This window comes from Eriocheir sinensis, chromosome 31 (genome assembly GCF_024679095.1).
Source record: "Eriocheir sinensis breed Jianghai 21 chromosome 31, ASM2467909v1, whole genome shotgun sequence".
Lineage (NCBI taxonomy): Eukaryota > Metazoa > Arthropoda > Malacostraca > Decapoda > Varunidae > Eriocheir > Eriocheir sinensis.
Window position 1 is genome coordinate 4,775,821 of NC_066539.1, and position 12,198 is coordinate 4,788,018.

The 12,198-nt window shown below is 42.5% G+C and overlaps 1 protein-coding gene across 2 annotated transcripts in view; it reads left to right on the forward strand.

The window, feature by feature from the left end:
* The first annotated feature begins 2,101 nt into the window (after positions 1-2,101).
* Positions 2,102-12,198, forward strand: part of LOC127005837 (glycine receptor subunit alpha-2-like) — a 44,628-nt gene continuing 34,531 nt past the window's right edge. Inside the window, exons 1-2 of one of the 2 annotated variants that reach the window (XM_050875025.1) lie at positions 2,102-2,235; positions 11,419-12,198. The exon at positions 11,419-12,198 is cut by the window's right edge and continues 23 nt beyond it. In XM_050875025.1, the coding sequence (XP_050730982.1) occupies positions 12,124-12,198 (75 nt within the window). In that variant the 5' untranslated portion in view covers positions 2,102-2,235; positions 11,419-12,123. Of the gene's footprint in view, positions 2,236-7,899; positions 8,422-11,418 lie in introns of those variants that run through there. The other variant, XM_050875024.1, reaches the window with a different exon arrangement.

A 12,198-nucleotide genomic window follows, 5' to 3' on the forward strand; every position in this document is an offset into this window, starting at 1 on the left:
AAAACTTGATTAGAATTTGGCAGAGGGAGATGTGGCCTGGAGTGCAAGAAGCCTAGAATCTGTGATTGATAACACACTAGATAATGGCTGAAAGTGTTAAACTGTCTCTCATGTGGGATGACGAGGATGGAATGAATCCGAATGATTGATATTGTGTTGGATCACATTATGCTGGTGGTGTAATGCTTGTATGGTGAAAGCAAAACAAAAACAAAGGCTAAGAAGTTGAGGATGAGAAATTCTAAATCGGAGAATTTTCAGGTAGATTTGAGAGATGTTTGTGGGAGGAAAGTATACTTGAGGCGGATGATTTAAATGAGAAATTGATAAAGAAGGTGAAGTGCTGCAGGCTGGCAGATAGAAATTTTGAGAATAGGTAGAGGAAAAAAGTGTAGGCCTTGGCAGAGTGAAGATATCAGGCATAGCAGAAGGAAATGAAAGAGACTGAGTTGACATTGCTGAGAAAAAAAAGACATGAAAGTGAAGCTGAGTGAATATCAGAATGTATGAGGAGCATTTTTGAGACAACAGCGACTGGCAAAGTGGAAGATCGTGAATGCAAAAGTGGAGTGTGGGGTAAGTGTGGTCCAGTCCCTATGAGAAAAAAGGATTAAAGTTAGTTGTGAATGGTACAATTTAAAAAAAGAGGAGGGGATGCCAGACAGTGAAAATGTGGAAATCTTGAAAATGAATGATGAATTGGTCACAGGAAAAAATGAGAGATAAGATTGATGATTGATTGATAGTTTATTGTTGCAAGTAAAACAACAAAGGAGAAGGGAGGAGCATGCCATAAGTTAGGCAAGGACACATTCTTTGACCAACCCTATTTAGTTCGTGCGCAGAACAAGTAGCTGTCAGAGTGAGGGGAGTGAATGCAAGAGTGAGAGAGATATGCATACTGATTTATGAAGATAATGTAGTAGTTACGAGTGATTCAACCGTGGAACTTCAAAGCTTGTTAGATTCGGTAGGTTAAAATGGAAGAGACTTTGGGACTCAGATTTGCAAAGAAAAAGAAAAATGAGAATAGAAAATGGATCAGATGATGAGATATATGCTATAACTAATTTAAATTGGAGATGAACTACAGCAAAAATGTGAATACAAATACCTAGGGATTGGGATGAGTCCGAGTGGGTGTTGCAACGACAAGGATTAAAAAAAAAAAAAAAAAAAACGTTAATCCTGTGGGTAGGCTGACTAACATTTATACCTCCATGCTGACTATGGTCCGTAGCAGGGATGAGAGTGAACTTATGTGAGGTGCTACGAGAAACATATGGGATTGATTGATTGATTGATAGTTTATTGTTGCAGGTAAACAACAAGGGAGAAGGGAGGAACATGCCATCCCAACCCCCAGGCAGGAGAGTGTGATTATACAACTATTAATACATGTGAGGGTAGTCTATATATACGTGACTGTTCCGAGTATTATGTATGTATATGGTACCGTAAAAGTGATTGCATGGAATGAGTGAAATAGAGAAATTGGGAGTTGGGCAGAATAGAGTATAGAACGGATCACATATAAGGAAAGGTAGCGACACATATACAAAATTAGGATGGAAAATAAAAGATCAACACATAAGGGTAGGCTACATGTGGAATATAATTATGGAGCAGTAAGTGAGGGAAGAACATTGCATAGAGATGTTTAAAGTTGATGTATCGACTTTCTGAGCACATACAGGATAACCAGACAGGCGTTCCCATATGCGCGACAATCATCAATTATTCCAAAACACGATACCTGAATCAGCATTATTAACGTTGATTCATTTCCCCACTTGTTTAAAAGGCATCGATAAATAAGTTTTACACCAAAAGCTTGTGTGGAAGATACGGCTCCCACTCTGAAACCGATGAATACTAAGTGCTGAGTACGACAATCTGATAAAGGTAGGGAGGAGCAGCGTTACCATATTATCGTACTCAAAACCGCATTCATCATTTCAAGGGCCCAAAACTTTCGTAGCTACACAGATAACACAATTCTAGTTAAAGTTATCGTTAAAAGCGTTACTTACTGGTGTTTGTTTCCTATAGCTGAGTCAAAAACCGAAAAATACGATGGGCTGAGTGGCTGAGTACGATAATCTGATAAAGTTAGGGAGAAAGGAAGGAAGAGGCGGGGAAGCTTATCGGTCATTTTTTGGGGTGTTGGAAATCACGCGTGTGTTGTTGGGTCCTCTATGTTCTCCGTGTGCTCTCCTCGTTGGTGTCGTGAAGGTAAGAGGGTGGTATATATATGTGCTGATGTTTGAAATAAGGGCCGTGAAGGTGTGGCTGGTGATAGGTAAAAGAATGTTAGAAATGAATGAATAAGCAGATGACGTGAATGCTGGCGAGTGGCGGCGAACCTCAACTCGCTTCGCTTCGGACCACAGACTCGATTCGCTTTTGTTGTTTCGTATGTTTTCTACTTTATTCGATGCAGTCTGTTTGGTGGTGCTAAATGATAAGGAATCGAAACACATGACTAGGCTATAAAGACTATTGTAGAAATGGTACATGGTTAGTAAACGAAATTACGGAATAGCATATCTGTAGTTTCGAGTTTTTATTAGGATTGCTTCGAAACCTTTTATCGAAACAAACCGCCGCTAATTCCTTATCCTAACTAAAGTATCATAGCGGTTAATCGTTATTGTTAAGCTGGTGAGGTCTTGGTTGGTATTAGAAGACACGCTCGCTTCTCACATCAGCTATTTCTAAAGGTCAAAGAGGGGGTCAGTCGGGTTCTAATGAGTGTTTCTTCAGGTTCATGGTACAGAAGAAGACTCACACTACCACCAGGGTCATAAAACTACCCCTGGAAATGCCCACAACTCCTACGAAAGCCTTGTCAAATATGTGTTCTTGGGCTGCGATATGTCTTGTAATGCGACCCCTTTAAGACTGAGTGGGAGAGAGTGCTCAAGGGTGAAAATTGGTATGTATGTCGTCATCAGTATTAATGTTTCTTGTTAGCGAATGCGTATCGAAATGGATGACTTTATTTTGAATGGGTGACAACAATATAGGTAACAGCAGGCAAAGGAATAAAAAACGGAGGAAAAATAATTGTGAATGGCCACGGATTTTGAAGTTTTCTGTGAATGTAAAATATAAATGGTTGTATTCATCTTTATTTGGAAGAGAGAGAGAGAGAGAGTGTACCCCCCAAACACACACTTGAGTTACTGCTTATAAGAAAATCTCATTACTGAGGCGGAAATATGTTTTGATTAAGTTTCTTTTCCGGTCCCTCCTCTTTCTCCGCCTCCTCCTCCTGTAGACGCTCACACTCATCCCTCGAGAGCAAGGGAAAAAAATGAGATAAATTACAAGATGGGATTACTCTACGGGCTGCGGCGGCGGCGGCGGTGGTCGTAGTAGTGGTGGTGGTGGTGGAGGTACTGGTGGTTGCATATGTTAATTGTTGTCTATCTGAGACTGTCTTTTATCCATCTCCATCTCTCTCACTCTGTCTATGTATCAATTTTTCTATCACTCTCTTTTTTTAAGCAAAAGCAACTTTAAGGCAACAAATAGAAAAAGAGTCCGCTAAGCACTGTTCCTTTAAAAAGAAGAAAGTTCGAGTGGCCAGAGAGGAGGGTCACTCTCGATGGGGTAGGTGTCTTGACTCCTAGGCAGTAGGCTGAGGAGTCAGCGTGCGAGCGCGGTGTCCTGTAGGTTCAAGGCCTGCCCACCGTTACATGCTGAAAAATTTCAGTCGTCGCCAAGTAACCAAGATTACCTACATTTGTCCTGACTAACACTTATCAAGCCGGACGTCAGCGAAACTTTTATTTTTTTTGAGAGGGTCAAGTGGAGTTTCTGGGGATAGCATGAACTTCCCTCTTCTCTTCTCTTCTCTTCTCTTTTCTTCTGTTCTGTTCTGTTCTGTTCTGTTCTCTTCTGTTTTGTTCTCTTCTCTTCTCTTCTCTTCTCTTTTTCCTTGTTCTTTTCGTCTTCCTCATCCTTCTTTCCCGCGTCATCCTCCACACTCTCCTCTTCCTCGTTCTCCTACTCCTCGTCCTCCCCTTCTCCTCTTCTTCTCCCTCCTTCTGTCTCTCTCCTTCCTTACGCGTTACAACTTGCCAAACAAAATCTTTCTTCAGGTGACCGAAATTTTGCCAATTTCGAACGTAAATAAATCTCGAGTCGTAAATTTTTTTCTGCTTATGCGGGTTGGTCAGTTAGTAAGGTATTGAGGCGAGATATAGTGAGCTGATATTAGTCTTCATTAATCGACCCCTTATTATTCCGTAATCTGAGCAAAAGAGAAAGAGAATGGGGTTTAATTCGTGGTTTTGATGATGACGTTAATCCTAAAGTGTTTCTGGCTGTAAATCTGCTAGTCGTGGTCTGAAGCCTATTCCAGAGATAGTTTTGGAGAGGTATACAGCCATGCAATAACGGAGAGGAAAATAAATAAGGAAAGGGAAAGGAAGTTATGAAGTGGGAATGCGTAAAAAGCGGTCAGGTGCGTGGGAGGTGTATTTCTTTTCAGGTGGACCTCTTTCGAAAATGTTTTGTCTTCTTAAACCATGTATGGTTTTATGCGAGATGATTTCATTTTATATTTATGTTTCCGTATGATCCAATATATGTTTATCAATATTGAAAATCAGAATTGTTCTTTTTGCCCCTAACTCTGGCTGGAGGATGGGAGATAAATTGTTATTATTTAGGGCTTTTGTCATTTCCTCGCTGAATATTTTGTCTATATCCTCCTTCCTTGTTAGAGTTTTACATCCATCACTGTTTGGGATTAGTCGTGTGGCATAAAGTTGAGAGAAAGAATTTCCAGTAGTTTTAATCTGGTTACCTGGTTTGGGCGAGGGTGTTTTATCTTCACCCTCGCGCAGAAGGAAGGTTTTTATAGCGAGAAATACGTATAGGGCAGGACTGTGCTTGTGACTGATGGTGGTGATGTATTGGTGGTGGGGAATGGAGAAGTGTGTGTGTGTGTGTGTGTGTGTGTGTGTGTGTGTGTGTGTGTGTGTGTGTGTGTGTGTGTGTGTGTGTGTGTGTGTGTGTGGGTGTGGGTGTGTGTGCATACTTTCGTCCTCACTGGAATTCACTAATTGCTGCATATTCCTCTCCGGTGTCCGCCTGAATGCTAAAAACGAAGGACTTGTTTTCATCGATGCCTCTTTTGGCGGGGCCCTGAGTGACGCATGCACGGGAAGAATTAATTAAGGAAATGGTTTATTATTTTTCATATGAGCAGACTCCAACAAGGCGCTCAGCACGTCATCCTCCCATGCAACCACTCGGGTCATTTCTGCGGCCCAAAGCATGTCTTCATTTCCTTTGTTCCTGCTCCACGTGGCCCGTCATGCATCGCCGTCACATCAAATAGTATGATTATTTATTCGCATACCTATTTATACCATCCACCGCAGAACGGGTTCAGGCACAATGCTGTTAGTGTTAGCCATTACGAGGATCAGCTGATGCATTTAGCAGCTAATGTTTATTGATCTCCTTTAATAAGACCCTCACCTTTACGGCTTTACGTATTGCTAACTTTCCTCCTTATAAAATCAGTTAATTTAAAGTAGAGGAAAGATATACTCGGCGACCGTAAAACATGTGCTATTTGGGATAAAAGAAGAAAACTTAAGAAACTAAAAAAATCTATCATTGGTGGTGTTACTGGGCGTTTCATTTAGTTTTGTTTCGCTTTCGAGGTGCATCCTTTGATGAAAAAGAGCGACAAAATAAAAACATTACGAATATCAAGCCTCGGACAGCAGTAACTCTCGTCGGTACGTCAGTGTGTCTCCTGGTGATTAGTTAGTTTTGCCGTCCGTCTGAACAACAGGTAATTTATAACGTTTCAGTATAATAATTAATTAAGAGGAGATCAACGTTGGGCAGTTTATTAATATTCTACACTAATACAGACATCTTTCGATTCGTGGAGTTTGGCCTTGCATGAGAGGGACTGGTGTTACCTTTGAACATTTGACATATATAAATGATCAAAGCTGGGCGATGCAAGATCTTAATACGAATTCTTAATAAGCAGCGCCTGGGGTCCTCGACACGTGCCGCGCTCCCACCCTCCCCTCATTGCATTTTTTCTATCATGTTTTTCCCTTAGGCTTCATCCTTTTTTATTTATTCTTGATTTTACTTTTATCTCGTTTTTATATTAATTTTTTTTATCTTCGGGAGGAAATAAACGATACTGGGAAAAGGAGTGAAAGAAGGATAGATAAGAAGGACAGACGAGAGGACAAGATGACTCATAGCATGGCAGGAAAACATTTAACAGGACCTACTTCAGATGAATGGCAAGGTAACGAGAAGAACGAACTTTTCACTGCAATCTCGCACAACCTTATTCTCCCACTGTTTTCTTTTCTTTCCCACGTCACCGATGCGTCTAACCACCACCTCCAGTCACTTTTGTCAGGACCAGTAGCGTGGGAATGATACCTCAATAGGACGCACGTCAGATCAAAAGAAAGTTAACGAAAAGAAGAAACTTGTTGCAGGAATTTCTCTCTTATTCTTCCGCTCCTAACAAGAAACTCAACCTCTACGAATCACTGGCTATCAAAACAGCCCTGAACAAACTCACCACCAACTCCTCAGCGAAACAGCCTCTGGTAAAGCAGCCCAATCAGCGAAGAGCAAACAGCACCAGCCATCCAGCCATACACGTTCGTAACCCCTTTCATGCGGCCGGCTTAATGAGGAAAGTTTGTCAAAGGCCTCGGAGTTGTTGTACGAGAAGCCGTTGAGTGCCATATCCTCGTTTTTTTACCTTCAGTCTTTCCCTTTGCGTAAGGTCTCTTGATTTCATGTAATTACGTGTTTTGCCGAGAGGGTCAGTGGTGGGGATAGTGGTGTTGGTGTTGGTGGTGGCATTGGTGATGGTGGTATTGTAGTGCTGGTGGAGGTAGTGGGGTAGAGTTAGTAGTAGTAGAAGTAGTAATAGTAGTAGTAGTAATAATTGTAGTAGTAGTAGAAGTAGTGACAGTACGAGTAGTGGTAGTAATAGTGGTAATGGTCATAGTAGGGGTAGTAGCAGTGCAGTAGTAATAGTAGTAGTAGTAGGGAACATTGAATGGGTGTTGTTAAGAGAGAGAGAGAGAGAGAGAGAGAGAGAGAGAGAGAGAGAGATGGGGGGGGGAGGGGGAACAAGACCCGTCACCTTCCTTCAAAAAGGCTGCCACTCATGTTTTCTCCTCCTCCTCCTCCATATTTTTTCCCTCTGAATTCTTCCTCCATTCCTTTAAACATAGATATTTCACTCTTCTCTCTCTTTCCTCCTTATTTCTATTTACTTGCTCGGTTTCCTTCTCTCCTCCCATTTTCTCTCCATTTTACCCTCACTTTTCCTTCATTCAACTCCCTCCCTTCTTGTTTTTTTTTCCCTTTTCATCTCCTTCTTTCTTGGCCTTCCCCATTCTGCATTCCTTCCCCTATTACTTCGTTTTTCCTCCTCCTCCCTCTTCTCTTTCACTCCTTTCCTCCGTTCCTACCTTTCTTGTTCACCTCCTTTTTATCCTTTTCCGTTCCCTATCTCTTATTTTCCCGTTCTCTCCTTTCATTTTTCTTCCGATTACTTTTTTCTCTTTTCCTTCTCCCGTCTTTCCCTTTTATTCATTTCTTCATCTTCTTTCTCCTTTACTTCTCTCTCCCGTACTCCTTCCCTTTTTCCTCTTTTTCTTATTCTTCTTTCCTTCTCCTTTCTCCTTCCTTCCATTTTTTCCTCTTTTTCTTCCTTCTCCTTTCTCTCTTATTCCCCTTTCTTCCTTCACGTGTTTTTTCCTTCTGTCTTTCTCTTTCCGTTCTGTTGCCTCTCCTGCGTCCACTCGCGCGCTTGGCTTGGCTGGGGGCGGGGCGGTCTAGATGGGTCGTGTCGTGGCCAGTCTGAGGCAGCCTCGCGAGCCACACATAACAGGCTGGTGGCGGCACACTCAGGCAGCCAGCAAGAAGGAGCGTTTCGGTGTCAGTGATCCACCAACCGCGGCAGAGGAAAGGTGTAGCTTTTATCTGTCCCGTGTACACAGACTACCAACGTGACGCTTAACCTGGTGACATTGAAAGAGAAAGTAATCACGCTTTTGTTCTTTATCGCACGCGGCAAACGGTAACTTGGTCGCTCTGTCCAGGTACGGGAAAACACTTAGTAAAGCTTCATTTTCAAGTGACCGATGGATGAGACTCCCACATGTGCTCCGGAAGATATGAAACCTTGAAGTAGCTCATTAAGACGTGTCGGAGGCGCCCGTTTGGGGACTGAAGTAAAAGGAGGAGGAGGAGAACAGACTGAAGGCAAGACAGCGGGCGGCGCTGAAGTGACGGGCGGAAGGAGGCGAAGAAGGAGAAGGCGAAGGTGACTTATTAACGAAACCAAACCCCCGAGGCGGAAGAAAGCGACTTGGGTGGTACGGCCTGGAAATTAGGGTAGGAATTGTGTGTGTGTGTGTGTGTGTGTGTGTGTGTGTGTGTGTGTGTGTGTGTGTGTGTGTGTGTGTGTGTAATTCACCCACGACCTGATCACGAGCTGGACTCGTCATCGCCAGCAAGTACCTTCCCGATTTGAGCAAGGCTCATTAGTTGATCTCTTGGTAATGCCGGGTGCTTCACACATCACACACCCCACCCCCCTTGCTCAAGGCAAGACAGTAACCACTTTTTGCCAGCGGAAAATTCCCGGCCTGAGCGAGGCTCGAACCTCAGCTTTCCACGGCAGAGCCGTATCCACCAAGCTATGGAAGCGGTGTGTGTGTGTGTGTGTGTGTGTGGGTGGGTGGGTGGGTGGGTGTGTAAGCGAGAGAGAGAGAGAGAGAGAGAGAGAGAGAGAGAGAGGATAATTATCATTATCATTATCATTATTATTATTATTATTATTATTGTTATTATTATTGTTATTGTTATTGTTATTATTAATATCATTATTATTATTATTTATTACTATTATAATTATTATTATTATTATTATTATTATTATTATTATTATTATTATTATTATTATTATTATTATTATTATTATTATTATTATTATTATTTTCATTGTTAGTAGCAGTAGCAGTAGCAGTAGTATGGAGTGAAGACGAGGGCATGGGAAGAAAGGAAAGGAATCGAATAAAGGAAAGAGAAAGGAATGGAAAATATGGAAAAAGAAGAAAAAGAAGTGAGTGATAAGTGAAGGGGAAGAGGGCAGGAAAAGATACAGGAGGAAAAAGATAAGAAGAAAAAGTACGCCAGGATAAAGGAAAATAATGGAAGCACAAAGAATACTAGAAAAATGAACTTGATATAAATGTTTGGTGAGAGGCAACTGTAGACCCTTCATCATTAAACCAAACCTACTTTTTTTTAGTAGGACTGTATCCTCAGACGCTCCATGCAGGCTCTCCAACCACATATTTCACATTGCCACAAAAGAGATTAGTAAGGTTGTCATGAGTGGTTTTTGACGTTCATGGTGTAGAAGGCTTGCCGAACGATCACTAGGCCTAAAACTACCCCTAGAAACAATTAACACCTATACGGAAGCTTTATCCACCGTAATTGTGTAAGCCCTCTGAACACAGCCATAAGCGATACATCCCTCAATCCCCTTACCATGGATGCCAAGTGTGGAGAAGCAGAGACAAAGGGGGGGAGAGAGAGAGAGAGAGAGAGAGAGAGAGAGAGAGAGAGAGAGAGAGAGAGAATAACAAAGGGACGGACAGACGAGGAAGGGGAAGGGAGACAATACATATCGACTGTATACAAACACACACACACACACACACACACACACACACACACACACACACACACCATTCCATTGTAAGTTCTTTCTCTGTTATCATTTCCTTTTATCAGTGAACCAAATCCACATATAAGCGAACCAAGTTGACAATACACGCACGCAAACACAAGCACTTGAAGGCTTCCCAATACAAGTGTTCCTCTCTCTTTTATTATTATTACCCCCCCCCCCCTCGACCCTAACCTCACCACTCTTTTGTAAGGCTGCTTTGTAATTGTGATTGTGGTGGGGACTGTGTGTGTGTGTGTGTGTGTGTGTGTGTGTGTGTGTGTGTGTGTGTGTGTGTGTGTGTGTGTGTGTGTGTGTGACTTGACTCTCCGGCATATGACCATAGATGTTGCGCCGACTAAACGAAACTTTCCAACTTTTTTTGACTTGACTTGACTTGACTTGACTTGACTATCAGCCAATTAAATTAAGCAGCAAACTAGTCAACTAACTAAGTAGCTATATAAATGACTAATTGACTGACTGCCTGGAACACTGACTGACTGAGATACTGACTGACTAACTGAAGATCGAAGTAACAAACCAACTACCGAAGTAACTAATTAACCAGCTGGCTAACTCACTAACACCATTCAGCCTCATTCCAGTCAATTAATTCCTATCTCATACCCCTTCATTAACTTTTTCCTATTTTTTCTTCGCCCCCTCAAAGTAACCAATTAGCGACCTCCATTTCTTCCCCTCGTCCCAGCCAGTCACTTCTGCCTTTTCTCCTTTGCTTCTACTTCGTTAATGACCAACTATTATCACAAGTCGCAGATGAAGGACTGTCATCGTAGTTTACAATTGTTATTTAATTTTTCGCCTTTTTTTCTCATCAACATTGACGGAGCTACAATGTTGTCTTCAAGGAGATGATATGCCATGCGATTACGTTTGATTCTCTCTCTCTCTCTCTCTCTCTCTCTCTCTCTCTCTCTCTCTCTCTCTCTCTCTCTCTCTCTCTCTCTCTCTCTCTCTCTCTCTCTCTCTCTCTCTCTCTCTCTCTCTCTCTCTCTCTCTCTCTCTTGTTACTTAAAGATGTGGATGACTTACTATGAATGAGCGTTTCTGGTTAAAGGAACGGCTTCGCATTTACATTTTTTTACAATCACAGAGGAAGAGAGAGGTGAGGTACCCCCGTGATTACAGGGATGGGCTTGTTGTCCCTAATAATGAATGTTTGCTTAGCTGGAATAAGATTGGTGTGTGTGTGTGTGTGTGTGTGTGTGTGTGTGTGTGTGTGTGTGTGTGTGTGTGTGTGTGTGTGTGTGTGTGTGTGTGTGTGTGTGTGTGCGATATTCAGTTCGACACAATATTTGTATGAGTATTTGATCGTCTTCCATGCAAATCGCCTTATGAATGTTTATATTTCTTTGGGTTCTGAAACAATACGTAGTGGATAAGGTTTATTCCCCTTTACGATTGTTTTATGTTTTGTTTGTCTTTTTATGTACGTATGTCCTGCTTTGTTTGTGTCTTTTTTGCACGTATAAATGGGTGTTTGATTTTGTTCTCTACATCCACAACAACCCTTCCATGATCCCTCCGCGACAAAAGACAATAACAGAGAACATTGTATACATCCTCCCCTTTAAGCTAAAATTCGCTTCTCCCCCTTACTAACGCATCCTTAATCTCTCATTTTCAAGGTCACCGGAGGAGGGGAAAGAGAAAAGGAGTATCGCAAGCTACCTTTAAAACCCTTACCACCACCGCCTACAACAACAAGACTCCTACGTTCTTATGTTCTTCTTATGTTAACAAGCCAGCCACCACCACCAACTAGCCACCACCACCACCACCACCGACAAAACAACAACAACCAGCCGGCCAGCCATTCAGTCCGTCAGTCACTCGTGTTTACAAACCTTTCCTTTCACACCTCCTTGGGCCTCAGGGAAGACGCGTGACAGAAAAAAGGGGAAAAAAAATAACGAGACGAGGCAAGACGGAAAGGAAAGACAATTGAATGGTCTCTTTTTGTCTCATACACTGCAAGACTTGAGGAGAGGGCAGCTCATGCACCTTACCACACCTGAGCTGACGGGACTGACAGGTGTGAGGGAGGTGAAAGGGCGAGTGTGAGTGAGCCATCAAGAGAATCAGAGTTAAGAGTATCAAGACACCCAAAACTGCCCTCTCTTCTGCCCTCTCATTCTTTTTTTTGTCTGAGCAGCGGCTAGAGGGCTTTTTTGTTGTTTATTTGTTTTTTTGTGACCGTCAGCTGCCCCTCTTGATGTAAAAAGAAACCCATCATTTAAGGAAGCCACAGAAACAAGATACCACGTCTCGCCTCGTCTCCGCCTGTCTCCGCCTCTTCTTCACGTGGTCGTCTCCTACCTCACCTGTCCATCATGTTTCCCCGCGTTTTCCTCCTCTTCGTTCTCCTCTTCTGCGTCCCTTCGTTGGCCTCCGCAGCAGCCTCAACG